Source organism: Lucilia sericata, unplaced genomic scaffold, assembly GCF_015586225.1.
Source record: "Lucilia sericata isolate MDLA Ls3-8-SP2 unplaced genomic scaffold, ASM1558622v1 Contig000557F_arrow, whole genome shotgun sequence".
NCBI classification, from domain to species: domain Eukaryota; kingdom Metazoa; phylum Arthropoda; class Insecta; order Diptera; family Calliphoridae; genus Lucilia; species Lucilia sericata.
Window position 1 is genome coordinate 192,993 of NW_023994567.1, and position 13,222 is coordinate 206,214.

The 13,222-nt window shown below is 32.6% G+C and overlaps 1 protein-coding gene across 2 annotated transcripts in view; it reads right to left on the bottom strand.

The window, feature by feature from the left end:
• Positions 1-5,612: 5,612 nt before the first annotated feature.
• LOC119606186 (protein expanded) overlaps positions 5,613-13,222 on the bottom strand; it is a 78,382-nt gene continuing 70,772 nt past the window's right edge. The window contains exons 6-8 of one of the 2 annotated variants that reach the window (XM_037959602.1): positions 9,115-13,195; positions 8,649-9,011; positions 8,290-8,589 (exon numbers count right to left, since the gene is read on the bottom strand). In XM_037959602.1, the coding sequence (XP_037815530.1) occupies positions 8,561-8,589; positions 8,649-9,011; positions 9,115-13,195 (4,473 nt within the window). In that variant the 3' untranslated portion in view covers positions 8,290-8,560. Of the gene's footprint in view, positions 9,012-9,114; positions 13,196-13,222 lie in introns of both variants that reach the window. The other variant, XM_037959601.1, reaches the window with a different exon arrangement.

The following is a 13,222-nucleotide window of genomic DNA, read 5'->3' on the forward strand; positions in this document are numbered from 1 at the left end:
TGTTTTTTATATATAAAACAAATAAAAATAAAGCTTTTAAATATGAAACTAATTTAACGTTTTATACAATTTAATTAATTTAGTTTCTTTTGAAGTTTATAGTTTTATGTTGAAATGTAATAAAAATCCAAATTTTTAAATTAAATTTATATTTTGAACAGTTAACATTTCTTTGCTGGAATGCAGAGTGGAATACTCCAGCATTCTGAAGATTTTTTTGTTCAATTTCCGTTTTTACTAACAATTGTTGTGGTTTAAACTTGACAATCTCCATTTTTAATACAGTATACCTTTAGGCTGTGCACTTATTAACTTTTAAATGTTATTAACATTACTTACAGGCACGCTGGTACACGCAAGAGAAAATCAGTACTTTTTTCTGGTACTTTTGGAAACTGAAAACAGGGATACCACCACGACATTAACTTATAAACTTTGGAGAAGTAGTACACATAGAAGAAACCAGTCTATAGTCTAGTCTCCAGTTTGTTCTATAGTCTGGTCTATAGTTTAGTCTATTATGAAGTCTATATAGTTATGTCTATAGTTTAGTCTATATTATACTACGTAGTCTAGTCCATATTGTAGTCTATATTCTAGTATATAGTCTAAACTTTAGTCTGTATAGTTTAGTCTATATTCTGTTATATAGTCTAGTCTATACTGTAGCCTATAATGTAGTCCATATTCTATTATATAATCTAATCTATAGTCTATTCTATAGATTATTATGTAGTCTAGACTATTGTCAGTATAACTTAGTCTATTTTCTAGTCTGGTTTATATATAGTAGTCTAGTTAATAGCCTAGAGTATAGTACATATATTTAATAGTCTAGACTACAGTCTAGTCTATAGTCTAGTCTGTAGTCTAGTCTATAGTCTAGTCTATTTGTCTAGTCTATTGTCTAGTCTATTGTATAGTCTATAGTCTAATATATAGTGTAGTCTATAGTTTAGTCTATAGTCTAATCTATAATCCAGTCTATAGTCTAGTTTATAGTCTAGTCTATAATCTAGTTTATTGTATAGTCTAGTATATAGTGTAGTCTATAGTCTAGTCTATAGTGCAATCTATAGTCTTGTCTAGTCTATAGTCTAGTCTACAGTCTAGTCTATAGTCTAGTCTATAGTCTAGTCTATAGTCTAGTCTATAGTCTAGTCTACAGTCTAGTCTATAGTCTAGTCTATAGTCTAGTCTAGTCTATAGTCTAGTCTAGTCTATAGTCTAGTCTATAGTCTAGTCTAGTCTATAGTCTAGTCTAGTCTAGTCTATAGTCTAGTCTATAGTCTAGTCTATAGTCTAGTCTATAGTCTAGTCTATAGTCTAGTCTATAGTCTAGTCTAGTCTACAGTCTAGTCTAGTCTATAGTCTAGTCTATAGTCTAGTCCATAGTCTAGTCTATAGTCTAGTCTATAGTCTAGTCTATAGTCTAGTCTATAGTCTAGTATATAGTCTAGTCTATAGTCTAGTCTATAGTCTAGTCTATAGTCTAGTCTACAGTCTAGTCTATAGTCTAGTCTATAGTCTAGTCTATAGTCTAGTCTATAGTAAATTCTATAGTGTAGTCTATAGTCTAGTCTATAGTTTAGTCTATAGTCTAATATACAGTGTAGTCTATAGTCTAATATGTAGTGTGTGTAGTCTATAGTCTAGTTTATAGTCTAGTCTATAGTCTAGTTTATTGTATAGTCTAGTATATAGTGTAATCTATAGTCCTGTCTAGTCTACAGTCTAGTCTATAGTCTAGTCTACAGTCTAGTCTATAGTCTAGTCTATAGTCTAGCCTATAGTCTAGCCTATAGTCTAGTCTATAGTCTAGTCTATAGTCTAGTCTATAGTCTAGTCTATAGTCTAGTCTATAGTCTAGTCTATAGTCTAGTCTATGGTCTAGTCTATAATCTAGTCTATAGTCTAGTCTACAGTCTATTCTATAGTCTAGTCTATATTCTAGTCTATAGTATAGTCTATAGTCTAGTCAATAGTATAGTCTATAGTCCAGTCTATAGTCTAGTCTATAGTCTAGTCTATAGTCTAGTCTATAGTCTAGTCTATAGTCTAGTCTATAGTCTAGTCTATAGTCTAGTCTATAGTCTAGTCTATAGTCTAGTCTATAGTCTAGTCTATAGTCTACTCTATAGTCTTGTCTATAGTCTAGTCTATAGTCTAGTCTATAGTCTAGTCTATAGTCTAGTCTATAGTCTAGTCTATAGTCTAGTCTATAGTCTAGTCTATAGTCTAGTCTATAGTCTAGTCTATAGTCTAGTCTATAGTCTAGTCTATAGTCTAGTCTATAGTCTATTCTATACTATAGTCTAGTCTATACTATAGTCTAGTCTATACTATAATCTAGTCTATTCTATACTATAGTCTAGTCTATAGTTTAGTCAATACTATAGTGTAGTCTAGTCTATAGTTTAGTCTACAGTCTAGTATATAGTCTAATCTATAGTCTAGTTTATAGTCTAGTCTATAGTCTAGTGTATAGTATAGTCTATAGTATATTCTCTAATCTAGTCTATAGTCTAGTCTATAGTCTAGTCTATAGTCTAGTCTATAGTCTAGTCTATAGTCTAGTCTATAGTCTAGTCTATAGTCTAGTCTATTGTCTAGTCTATAGCCGAGCCTTTAGTGCAGTCTATAGTCTAGTTTATAGTCTAGTCTATAGTCTAGTCTATAGTCTAGTCTATAGTCTAGTCTATAGTCTAGTCTATAGTCTAGTCTATAGTCTAGTCTATAGTCTAGTCTAGTCTATAGTCTAGTCTATAGTCTAGCCTATAGTCTAGTCCATAGTCTGGTCTATAGTCTTGTCTATAGTCTAGTCTATAGTCTAGTCTATAGTCTAGTCTATAGTCTAGTCTATAGTCTAGTCTATAGTCTAGTCTATAGTCTAGTCTATAGTCTAGTTTATAGTCTAGGCTATAGTCTAGTCTATAGTCTAGTCTATAGTCTAGTCTATAGTCTAGTCTATAGTCTAGTCTATAGTCTAGTCTATAGTCTAGTCTATAGTCTAGTCTATAGTCTAGTCTATAGTCTAGTCTATAGTCTAGTCTATAGTCTAGTCTATAGTCTAGTCTATAGTCTAGTCTATAGTCTAGTCTATAGTCTAGTCTATAGTCTAGTCTATAGTCTAGTCTATAGTCGAGCCTATAGTGCAGTCTATAGTCTAGTTTATAGTCTAGTCTATAGTCTTGTCTATAGTCTAGTATATAGTGTAGTCTGTAGTCAAGGCTATGATATATACTAGAAATTAAACATCTGGTTGTTTTTTTGTATTTTACATTTTATTTGAAATTTTTATATAAAAATTCTTATAACTAAAAACAGTTTTGTATTTGAAAAAAATACATACATATTTTTTTGAATTTAAACAGAATTTACGAAAAAAAAATAATTATAAATTTAATAGCGGATTTTAGTTTTTAAAGAAGAATTTAATTAAAATTTAAGAGAAAAAATAAAACAGTTTACTTAAAAAAGGGACCTTTGCCATTACGAAATTAAAAAAATAATAAATTTAAATTGGAAATAAAATTTAAACAATGAATTGCAAATTTTAAAAATTACTAAACAAAATTTTATATTTTATTAATAAAAAGAAAGAAAAAAAGATTTGTGACTTATTAACTAACAAATATTTTAGTATTTTTTTTTTAATTGAAATTTTTCTTATTGCTTTTGCAAATTAAACATAAAATATTCAATGGGAATGTTGTTTTTTTTAATATTTTTAAATTTAAAAGAACAATAACATGTTTTTATGTTTTTTTTAATATATTTTTTTAATTTTTGTAAATTAATAAACTTATCGTATACAATTTTTTTTTATAATTTTTAAATTTATTTAGTTTTATTTTTTAGGCTGTTTTTTTTTTTTAAATATATAAATGCAACATTTTAAAGTGTGTTTTTTAAAAAAATTGAAAAATATGGCAAATTTAATTATTTTTGAAATATTTTGTGTTTTTGTTGGTTGGTTTTTTATTAATATTTAAGACACATTTAGAAATTTAGCCATAGATTTTCTTAAATAAAATCTATGCAAATTTATGTGTTTTTGAAAAAATATATTTATATAGTATATTTTTTATTTTAATTTTAATTAGTTAAATGTTGCTAATGTTGTTGTTTTAATTAATAAAAATTTTAATTTCTAATTGTTGCGTTTTTTATTTTTTAATTATTTTTTTTTTATAATTTTTAATAATTCTTAATATTCTCTATACATTTAATGTATTTTAGTTTACGGTGGGGCAAGTTGTTTGCAATTTCATTTTTTTTGTTTGTTTGTTGTTGTTTTAAATAATAAATTTTGTGTAAAAATAATATAAATATTCTGTTTGAAAAGACATATTCGTTTTCAATATAAATTTTTCTTAAAGAAAATAATATCTTCTAAACTTAAGGAGTTTATTTTACAGTGTTTAACAATGTTTTATGAATTTAAGAGATTTTGTTTGAAAAAAAATTGAAATTTTAATTAGAAATTTGTTGAATTTTTTTTACTTTTTTTAAATTTTGAAAAATTTTTTTCAGTTGAAATTAGAAATTTTCCAAATTTTTTGCCAAAGTTAAAAGTTTTTTTTTTGGAAATTATTTTAAATTATAAAAAATTTTAAACATTTTCTTTTTCAAATTTCAAAATTTTTTAAAATTTGTTTACAAATTTCAAATTTTTTTTAATTTTTCCCTTAAACTCAGACGTGGTTTTATAGTTTATCCCAAGAGAAGTAATTGTTTTTGAAATTTCATAAAAATTTCAAAACCTCAACTGCCGTTAGGGAAGAAATTTTCAAAAATTCCTTCCTTAGGCAAGATATGTTCAAAAACTTCTTTCTTAGAAAGGAAATTTTCAAAACTTAAATAAAATTTCAAGAAATTTTCAAAATTGAATTATAATTTCCTCCCTTAGGAAGAACTTTATTTTCAAAAATTCCTCCCTTAGAAAAGAATTCTCAAAAACTCTTCCCTTTGAGAGGAAATTTCCAATAATTCCTCTCTTAGGGAAGAAATTTTCAAAAATTTCTTCTATAGGAAGGAAATTTTCAAAACCTAAATAAAATTTCTAGAAAATTTTCAAAATTAAATTACAATTTCTTCTCTTAAGGAGAACTTTAAAACCCGAACTAAATAATTTCAGTTTTTACTGTAAAATTTACAATTGTTACAATTGTTTTTAAAACTAAAATCGAGTATTTTTGTTGTTTTTAAAGTAAGTTCGTTTGCTTTTGTTTAGATAAAAACTAAAAAAACTTAAAATTAAAATAATTTATAATTAAATAAAAAAAATATTAAAAAAATATATATATAATATATAAAAATTCAATCACAGTTGTTTTGGGCGGAATTATTAAGATATTTTAAGTAAAAAAAAATGAGTTAATAATAAAATAATAAAAAAAAACAATGAGAAATTTACAAAAATAAAAAAAAGTTCAGTTAAAAATTTCTTTAAAAAGCTAAAACTTATGTATAACACAAGTTTGCTTTTCTAGGGATGGGTGTTGTTTTTGTGTTAAATTCTAATCAAATTATTTTGTTTAATATTAAGTTTTAAATTATTTGAAATAATCTGTATTTTATACTTGAGTATTATTGCTGTGTGTGTGTGTTGTTTTTTTTTTTTTAATGAATGCATGAGTTTTTCTTTATATTTCTTCCTAAAAGTGACTAGATTTTGTTAGTTCTGTTTCTGTAGTATTGTGTTTGCTGTTGTGTTTTTTTTTATAATTATTCGGCTTTTATTTGAGGTTAGAGTTTCTTTTTGTTTTAACAAACAAATAAGTAAATTCTTTATTTACTTATTAAGTATTAGTATTTTAACATAAGTTTTATTTAGTATTTTAAACAAAATATCTGTCACAAGGAATTCAAAATTTTAATTTCTGTTTCAGTGTGTTACAGAGAGAAGTCAGTTAATAAAGTTTTTGTATACTTTAACTTGCTGTTTTGTTGCTTTAAATGAAATATTTACAAAATATCTCTTTAAGTTTTTAATATTTCTTGTACTTTTAAGGCTGGGAATGTCTTAGGGCCAATCTTTAGGTGAAAGATTAGTGATTAAATTAAAATTAATTCTCGAAAGTTGTCTTTGAGTACTCAATTAGTAAATTTTGTTTGCAAATTTAAGCGCCTTAAGCATAAAATGCAAAAGTGTAAACAGCTGATGCAAAAAAAATACAATTTTTATAAATATAAACATTAAAATGTTCTATTTATTGATTAGTATAAATTATGCACACTCAAAATACATTTTTTTGTTTTCATTAATTTTCATATTAAATTTACAATTGTCTTCTTCTTTTTATAAAACATTCATTGTTTTGATAACAAACAGTGACATTTTCTATTGTTTTGTATGGCAACACTGCGAAGTTTAATCTTGTACTCAAAAACATCAAAGGGGATAAACATCAGTTTTGTTTCTCTACAAACTATTTGAAAGTTTTCAAAAACCAATTTGGAACTGTTATTATTTTAGTAGTTTGACTGGGACCGTTATGACTTCGTTTAGTTTGAAGCGAAAATCCAATTGTCTTATTATTTTATTTTTATTTGTTAAATTCAACAAATATTAGATGTTTTGAAATAAAATTTGTTTAAATATTTCATAAATTTGTTAAAATTTTGCACAGCAAATGTTAAAAACTAGATTTTGCATAGCAAAAATAACAAACTAAATACTGGTATTAAGTAATGTTTAAAATAAATAAATGATAATATGTTTAATGAGCAATACATACAGCGGCAAACTAATTTGTTAGAACAGGTAACGGCAAACAGCTCTCTTTTACTTTCTAACAACTACATAAGGTTACATAAATGATAAAAAAACTAACTAGAGTTCTCTCTTTCTCTTTAGGTCAATGCCAGTTCTAAACAACTATTTTACCCGTTTTGCCAAAACCTTCAAGTTAAAAGCAAAACATCCAACTTAACGATTTAGGGCCAATCTTTAGGTGAAAGATTAGCGATTAAATTAAAATTAATCCTCGAAAGATGTTTTTGAGTACTCAATTAGTTAATTTTGTTTGCAAGTTTAAGCGCCCAATGGAGGTGGTTTAATCTTAAGCACGAAATGCAAAAGTGTAAACAGCTGATGCAAAAAAAATAATAAAATTTTTATAAATATAAACATTAAAATGTTCTATTTATTGATTAGTATAAATTATGGACACTTCAAAATACATTTTTTTTTTTGTTTTTAATTTAAGTTTTCATTAATTTTCATATTAAATTTACAATTGTCTTCTTCTTTTTTATAAAATATGCATTGTTTTGATAACAAACAGTGACATTTTCTGTTGTTTTGTATGGCAACACTGCGAAGTTTAATTTTGTACTCAAAAACATCAAAGGGGATTAACATAATATGTAATTTATTTTTAGATTAACTAATCTAATTATTAATTGCCATTTGATTGCCAACTCAAAAACCCGGTCTAAGAGAATCATTTAGTTAAAGAACCCTTAAACATGTATGTTATATTACCCATTCTGCCGTTAGCAGTTCTATACAAATATCTCTTTCGTTTTGTACAAAATCTTAAGTAAATCGTAACCTCGTAACACCCTTGCAAATTTCCGTCACCTTAAATTGAAAACAAAACTATATCGTCTAATCTTCCTTTAACACACCTAAAGACTCAGCTCAAAAACCCCTACTTATCAACTGACTTGCTCTCGTTTTTCACCTTTTAATTAGATAATATTTTCCTTCTTTTTTTTTAATAATTCTGGTTTAAAGTTAGTAAAAACATCTTGATAATTTCCACCACAAACATTTTTTTTTCAAAAAGTGATGAGAATTTATATTCTTTTAAACAATTTTTGTTACTCAAAATAAATCATTTTAAAATTTGTTTTTAAATTTTTTTCTTTCACGCAAAAACTTACTTTTGTAATACTGATTTTAGTTTCTGTCTGGTAATATATGTATAACCATCAATTGTAGAGTGTAATGGGGTTTCAGAGGTTTAGAGTTGACGATATTTTTTTTCTTTATATTTACTATTAACGAAAACGAATACCTTTCAATATTTATATGTTAATATTTTCACGTATTTCATTTAAAGGACGAAAATTGCTGTTTGTACTGCCACCGTTTTTTTTTCTTCTTCTTCTTCTTCAAGTGTTTGCTGGTTATGTATGAGAATTGTAGCTTTTATGATGTTTTAATATTGCTGGATCCATAACATAATTGTTGGCCTCAGCCAATTGCATGGGTAAAGGAGGCAATTTATCATTGGGATGCCGATGACTTATAGATGTTTTACGTGTTTTGGCGGCTACAGCTGAAGCTAATAGTTTGCTAGAGGATGTAGCAGATGTTGCAGCTGTTGTTGGTGTTGTTGCAGTCAAATTACCCGAAGATGTTGAGCTCATGATTGTTGTGTTGTTGCCATTATTGTGGCTTAGGCTTAAACTCGATAAAGGTAATTTATTTAAAGTATTCGAGTTAGCTGCTGCTGCTGCTGCTGTTGAATGTTGGTTGGAGAATGTGGGACTGTTGGAGGAGCTAGTACCACTCAGGGTTGTATTACCTAGTCCTGGTCTAGGTCTATTTTGATTTACCAGTACTTTTGTTTGCTTGATTAGGGAACGATCATTACAGAGTGCCGATATTAAAGGTAAATCTAAATGCTTACTTTTCTCTCTCAATAGAGCAATATCAAATTCATTGGGTGTGGGTGTGTTGTTGCTGGAAGTCGATGAACCATTAGTGTTGTTGGAATTTAATTGATTTTGTTTAGCGGCTGCCGCTGAGGCTTGTAGTTGTGCCAGTATATTGGTATTTTGTGTGGGACGTCCTAGCAGCATGTCTGTTTTGGGACGTTCCCCAGCCCATTGTGCTCCACTAGAAGTTTTGGTCATATGAATGGCTCCATTGCGTGGTACACTTAAGGTAATGGGTTTTCGTGGTGGCAAATGACTGCGTGTTGTTGTGACAATTGATTCATTTGGAATGCTTATGGAGGCACTGCTCATGTTGGGTATCGGCTTGGAAGGTACTGTAAAAATAAAGATGAAATATTAAAAAAAATATAAACAAAATTTCTTTACGTCAAGTCGCAGACTTTTAAATTGAAAACAGTTTTTATATAGTCCACTTACTAGGAGGCGGTCTTTCCGTTGGTGCCGGCATTGGTGGTTTCTTCAGTCGTCTATCCACATAGGGTGGTGGTGGAGGCGGTGGCAGACGTTTCACCTTCGGCAACGAGTCGAGCGTATTCAGAATATTATCGTCTGAACGTGATCGTGCAAATAGAGGTGCTGGTGTTGGATTAACCGCTGCAGCAGCTGCGGCTGCATGTAAATGTGCCGGATGTAGAGGCGGCGGTGGTGGTGGTTCATACGAAGAACAAATACTGGCCATTGAGGGGCTATACATGGGTGAATAGGCACTCGGCAGTTGTACATAAGAATCGGATAGATTTTGCGTGGAGGCATAACGTGAATGCGTGGAGAGCGCGAGTGGTAAATAGGGAGTGCTACGATAGATAGCATGACCTTTACAAGCTTCCCAGGCTTGAGAAGCGGCTGCATGATGGTATGCCGCTAAATAGGGATGATGATGGTGATGCGCATGGGGAGGTGGTGGTGTCTGAGCCATTGCTGCGAGTATGGAACCCTGCTTGGAATCTAGATACTCCTGTTGACTAACGGCTGGATCCTGTAGAGGATATATAACATAATCCACATCACTGTACAGCTGTTGTTGATAAAGTTCCAGTTGTTTGCGTGCCAAAGAGCTGGAATAGATACCCGCCAGTTGATTAGGTGGTGGTGGAGGCGGTTGTCTTGGCAGACTGGGTGGTGGAGGTGGTAAGTATTGCCGTGGTTTTATGACCGGCAATAAAACACACGTCCTAGGTGCTGTCTGTTTAAGCTCCGCGGGGAAGGGTGGTGGTGGCGGAGGTGGTTGCTGTTGTTGATGCAAAGAAGACATACTCTTGTGAGCGCCATGTAGGCTATAGGATACCATGGGTATACCCAAATGGTTGGATAAAACACCACCTGTGGTAACATGATGATGACCACTCATTGTTGTGTGAGACATGTTGGTCGGTTGTGTTGGAGTTGTGGGCGTGGAATTTACCGGATAATTCAAAGAGGCCTGTGACCCGGATACATAATTGGAATTAGGCACCGAATGTTGTGATAAATGGCTGGGTATATGATGACTACATATCGAACCCGTTGAGGAACCCGCCAATGAACTGTTTGTGGGCGTAGCATAGCTAGGTTTGGTATTTTCATTTACTATAAAGGTTTGAGCCTTTTGTATATTAATTTGTGGCCTGGAGGTTATGAAACGTGCTATTATCTCTTCAGACTTTAATGAAGTCATAGAACCGCCTACATTTGTGAAAACATTTGAGCCCGGCTGATTAATTGACGATGTGGAAGAAGCCACTGATATTAGAGAAGTTGGTCTGGGTTTAGAGGCGGCCGGATAAGGTGGTGGATCTCGGCGTTTGATGACCGGTGGCTGTATGGGTGGCGTGGGAGGTTTAGCTATAAGCAAAGGTTTTGCTAACGGTTTTGTATCTGTTAAAGATAATGGCACATGATTGGGAGTTGTAGATTTAATAACAGGCAAATTTAGTGGTGTATTGTTCACAGCTGGGGGACTATTGCTGGAAATAGTGGAACGTATGGGTGGACCACAAAGGCCAGTTTTATGGTGTCGGGCGTTATAGGGTGGTGGAGAACGTGTTCTAATATTAGTTAAATTAGGCATATTACTGTCTACACGTTTGGGTGGTGCCGGCGGATCTGTGGGCAGCAAATCACTTATCAAATCCTCTACATGATCTTCAGTGGGGGCGGTATCTTGATGTCCTTGTATATAAGATTCTCCGGTCATTGACAAGGGTAATGTCACGTAATCACAATCCGAGTCCAAAGTACTCGATACTGTCTTACGATTAGGATAAGAACCACGGCCCACTATTAAATCGGTTAGTTCTTCTGCTGATAGCAAAGTATGCTTCATATCAGCCGGATCACTACCATCACCACGAAAAGAATCGGTAGTACTAATATTAGAATCCGATCTCAAACGGAAATCTATATTTTTCATACGTTTGCCATGATGATAGTTGCCACCATCTACTGAATCTTGCAGTTTATTGTGCTCCAAACGTAAATGCTCCTCACTGATCTTACTCTGTGAGGGTTGGAACATGCCATAATGAGAACTTTTCTCCGACTCGGCTATTTCCGATGATTGACCCGTCATTTCACTGCTGTGCATGGTATAAACGCCAGAAGTCTCCGTGGGAGCTACCGCATGTACCAAGGTATAAACACCCGAAACACTTTCAGTTTCGTCACGTGTGGATGTTATAAAATCATGATCTATACAAGATGAATCTGGTTCGCTAAGAGTGGAATTTTGAGCCGTGTGACTAAAACCCAATTCCAAGCTGGAGGAAGTGGAATTTTTCCTTTGGTGCGAGGAGTCGGATGTATTTAAGTTTGATCTTACTGCCAAAGTAGCCAAAGAAGTGTTGTTATCATTTGTAGAAGAAGCCACTACCACCGTACTGCATGTCGAAGAACACTGCGAACCAATGTTATGTTGTGACGAAGGCGAATCCGTGGAGGAGTCCGTGTTATTACGCTGACCTTTTGAGGAGGTGGGTATAGAAGAACCGCTAGTTGAGGTGGAATTACCCGTTGAGGAGGTATTACTTAACTCTGTGGGAGAATTGCGTTGACTTTGTTGTTGTTGTCTTACCGTTAAAGCGGCTAATTGTTCTTCCAAATCCTTTAGAGACACCTGGCCCACTGACGAGGTCTGTCTACTCACACTAGGGCGATCTAATAAATGAGCCAAAGCTAAACTCTCGGTGGAGGGAGCAGCTATGGGGGCCGGTGGTGTATTAATCATTATTTCTAGCTCATCTTCCGAATGCACGCGATCACTTACTATACCCGAGGTAGTATTCGAACTAGTGCTGGATATGACCGATATTCTTTGATCGTTTTTACTTTTATATGTCGGCAGATGCAGACTACGTGAATAAACATAGCAAGCATGTAAACAATTACTCTCCTCCTCCTCACGCTTTATGACCTCCTTTAGTCGGGCCGCAATTTTCATGCTAAATTGATGGGTTTCTTTGCATAGCGTTAAAAGCATTTTATTTTTCTCATCTGAGGTGGCGTAGAGAGTGATTTTACTTTCTCCTGATCTGATTTCAAACTTTTTACGCTCAAACGATAGTTTGGTTATATTGGGCCATAGGAAAGTTATTTGCTGTTGTTGACCATCAGGTCCAGTACCAGCACCGAATATTTTTATACCCTTAGCATAGACTACAAACCAAGAATTTCCCGGTCCCAGTTCACTTTTACTCATGCGCATGCGAAAGGTGTGGGCATTAATGCATTCATGCACTAGACAGGCTTGTTGTATATAATGCAACTCGGCATCGGCTTGTGAAAGACCACGATTTTCACGATGACAAGCCCTTAAGGCACTAGCAGCCCAGGCGGTTCTTAGATGTTCTGGCAGATAGTCTTCTAAACGAAAATATTCATTACAAGAGCTGGCATTAGTGGAAACAGAAGCATTGGTAGAAGCATTACTGGGGCCACGACTTATCGAGGAAGAAGATGATGAAGGTGACAGCGGTGTTTTAGCTGCTCCTAGTACACGCTTCAAACCATCCATACCCATAACATTCTCCCGCGTCGAAGCCATATAGCTAGATAAACGTAAAACTCTTTCATTTACCAGGTTAGCACGTTTACTAATCTTTGGTAATGTGGTAGTTGCTGCTGCTGATGATGATGAAGATGATGTTGTTGCTGATACAGTTTTACCTACTTTCTGCTCTCCACCGGCAACATCCAACCCTTTGCCGCTATCACTCAAATCCCCCGATATTTTCGCCTCACTTGCGCCACCACCACTTATAATGCCACTGCCACCACTACTATTACTATTATTACTACCAATACAGGGTGCATCGCCCAGATCTGCTTGCAATGCTAGACCAGCTAATAGAATCATTGATTGTTCGGCATATTCACGGGGTATGTCACGCTGTAGGGCATTGTATTTTAATTGTAGATAATAATTGTGACGGGTAGTTTCATCTTTTAACATAAACGGGCTCTCGATGTAGAATTGCACCCGAAAATGTAATTCTAAGAGCGGTCGCCCATTGGCATCTAGACCCTGTAAAGAAAAGTAGTTGTATTAAAT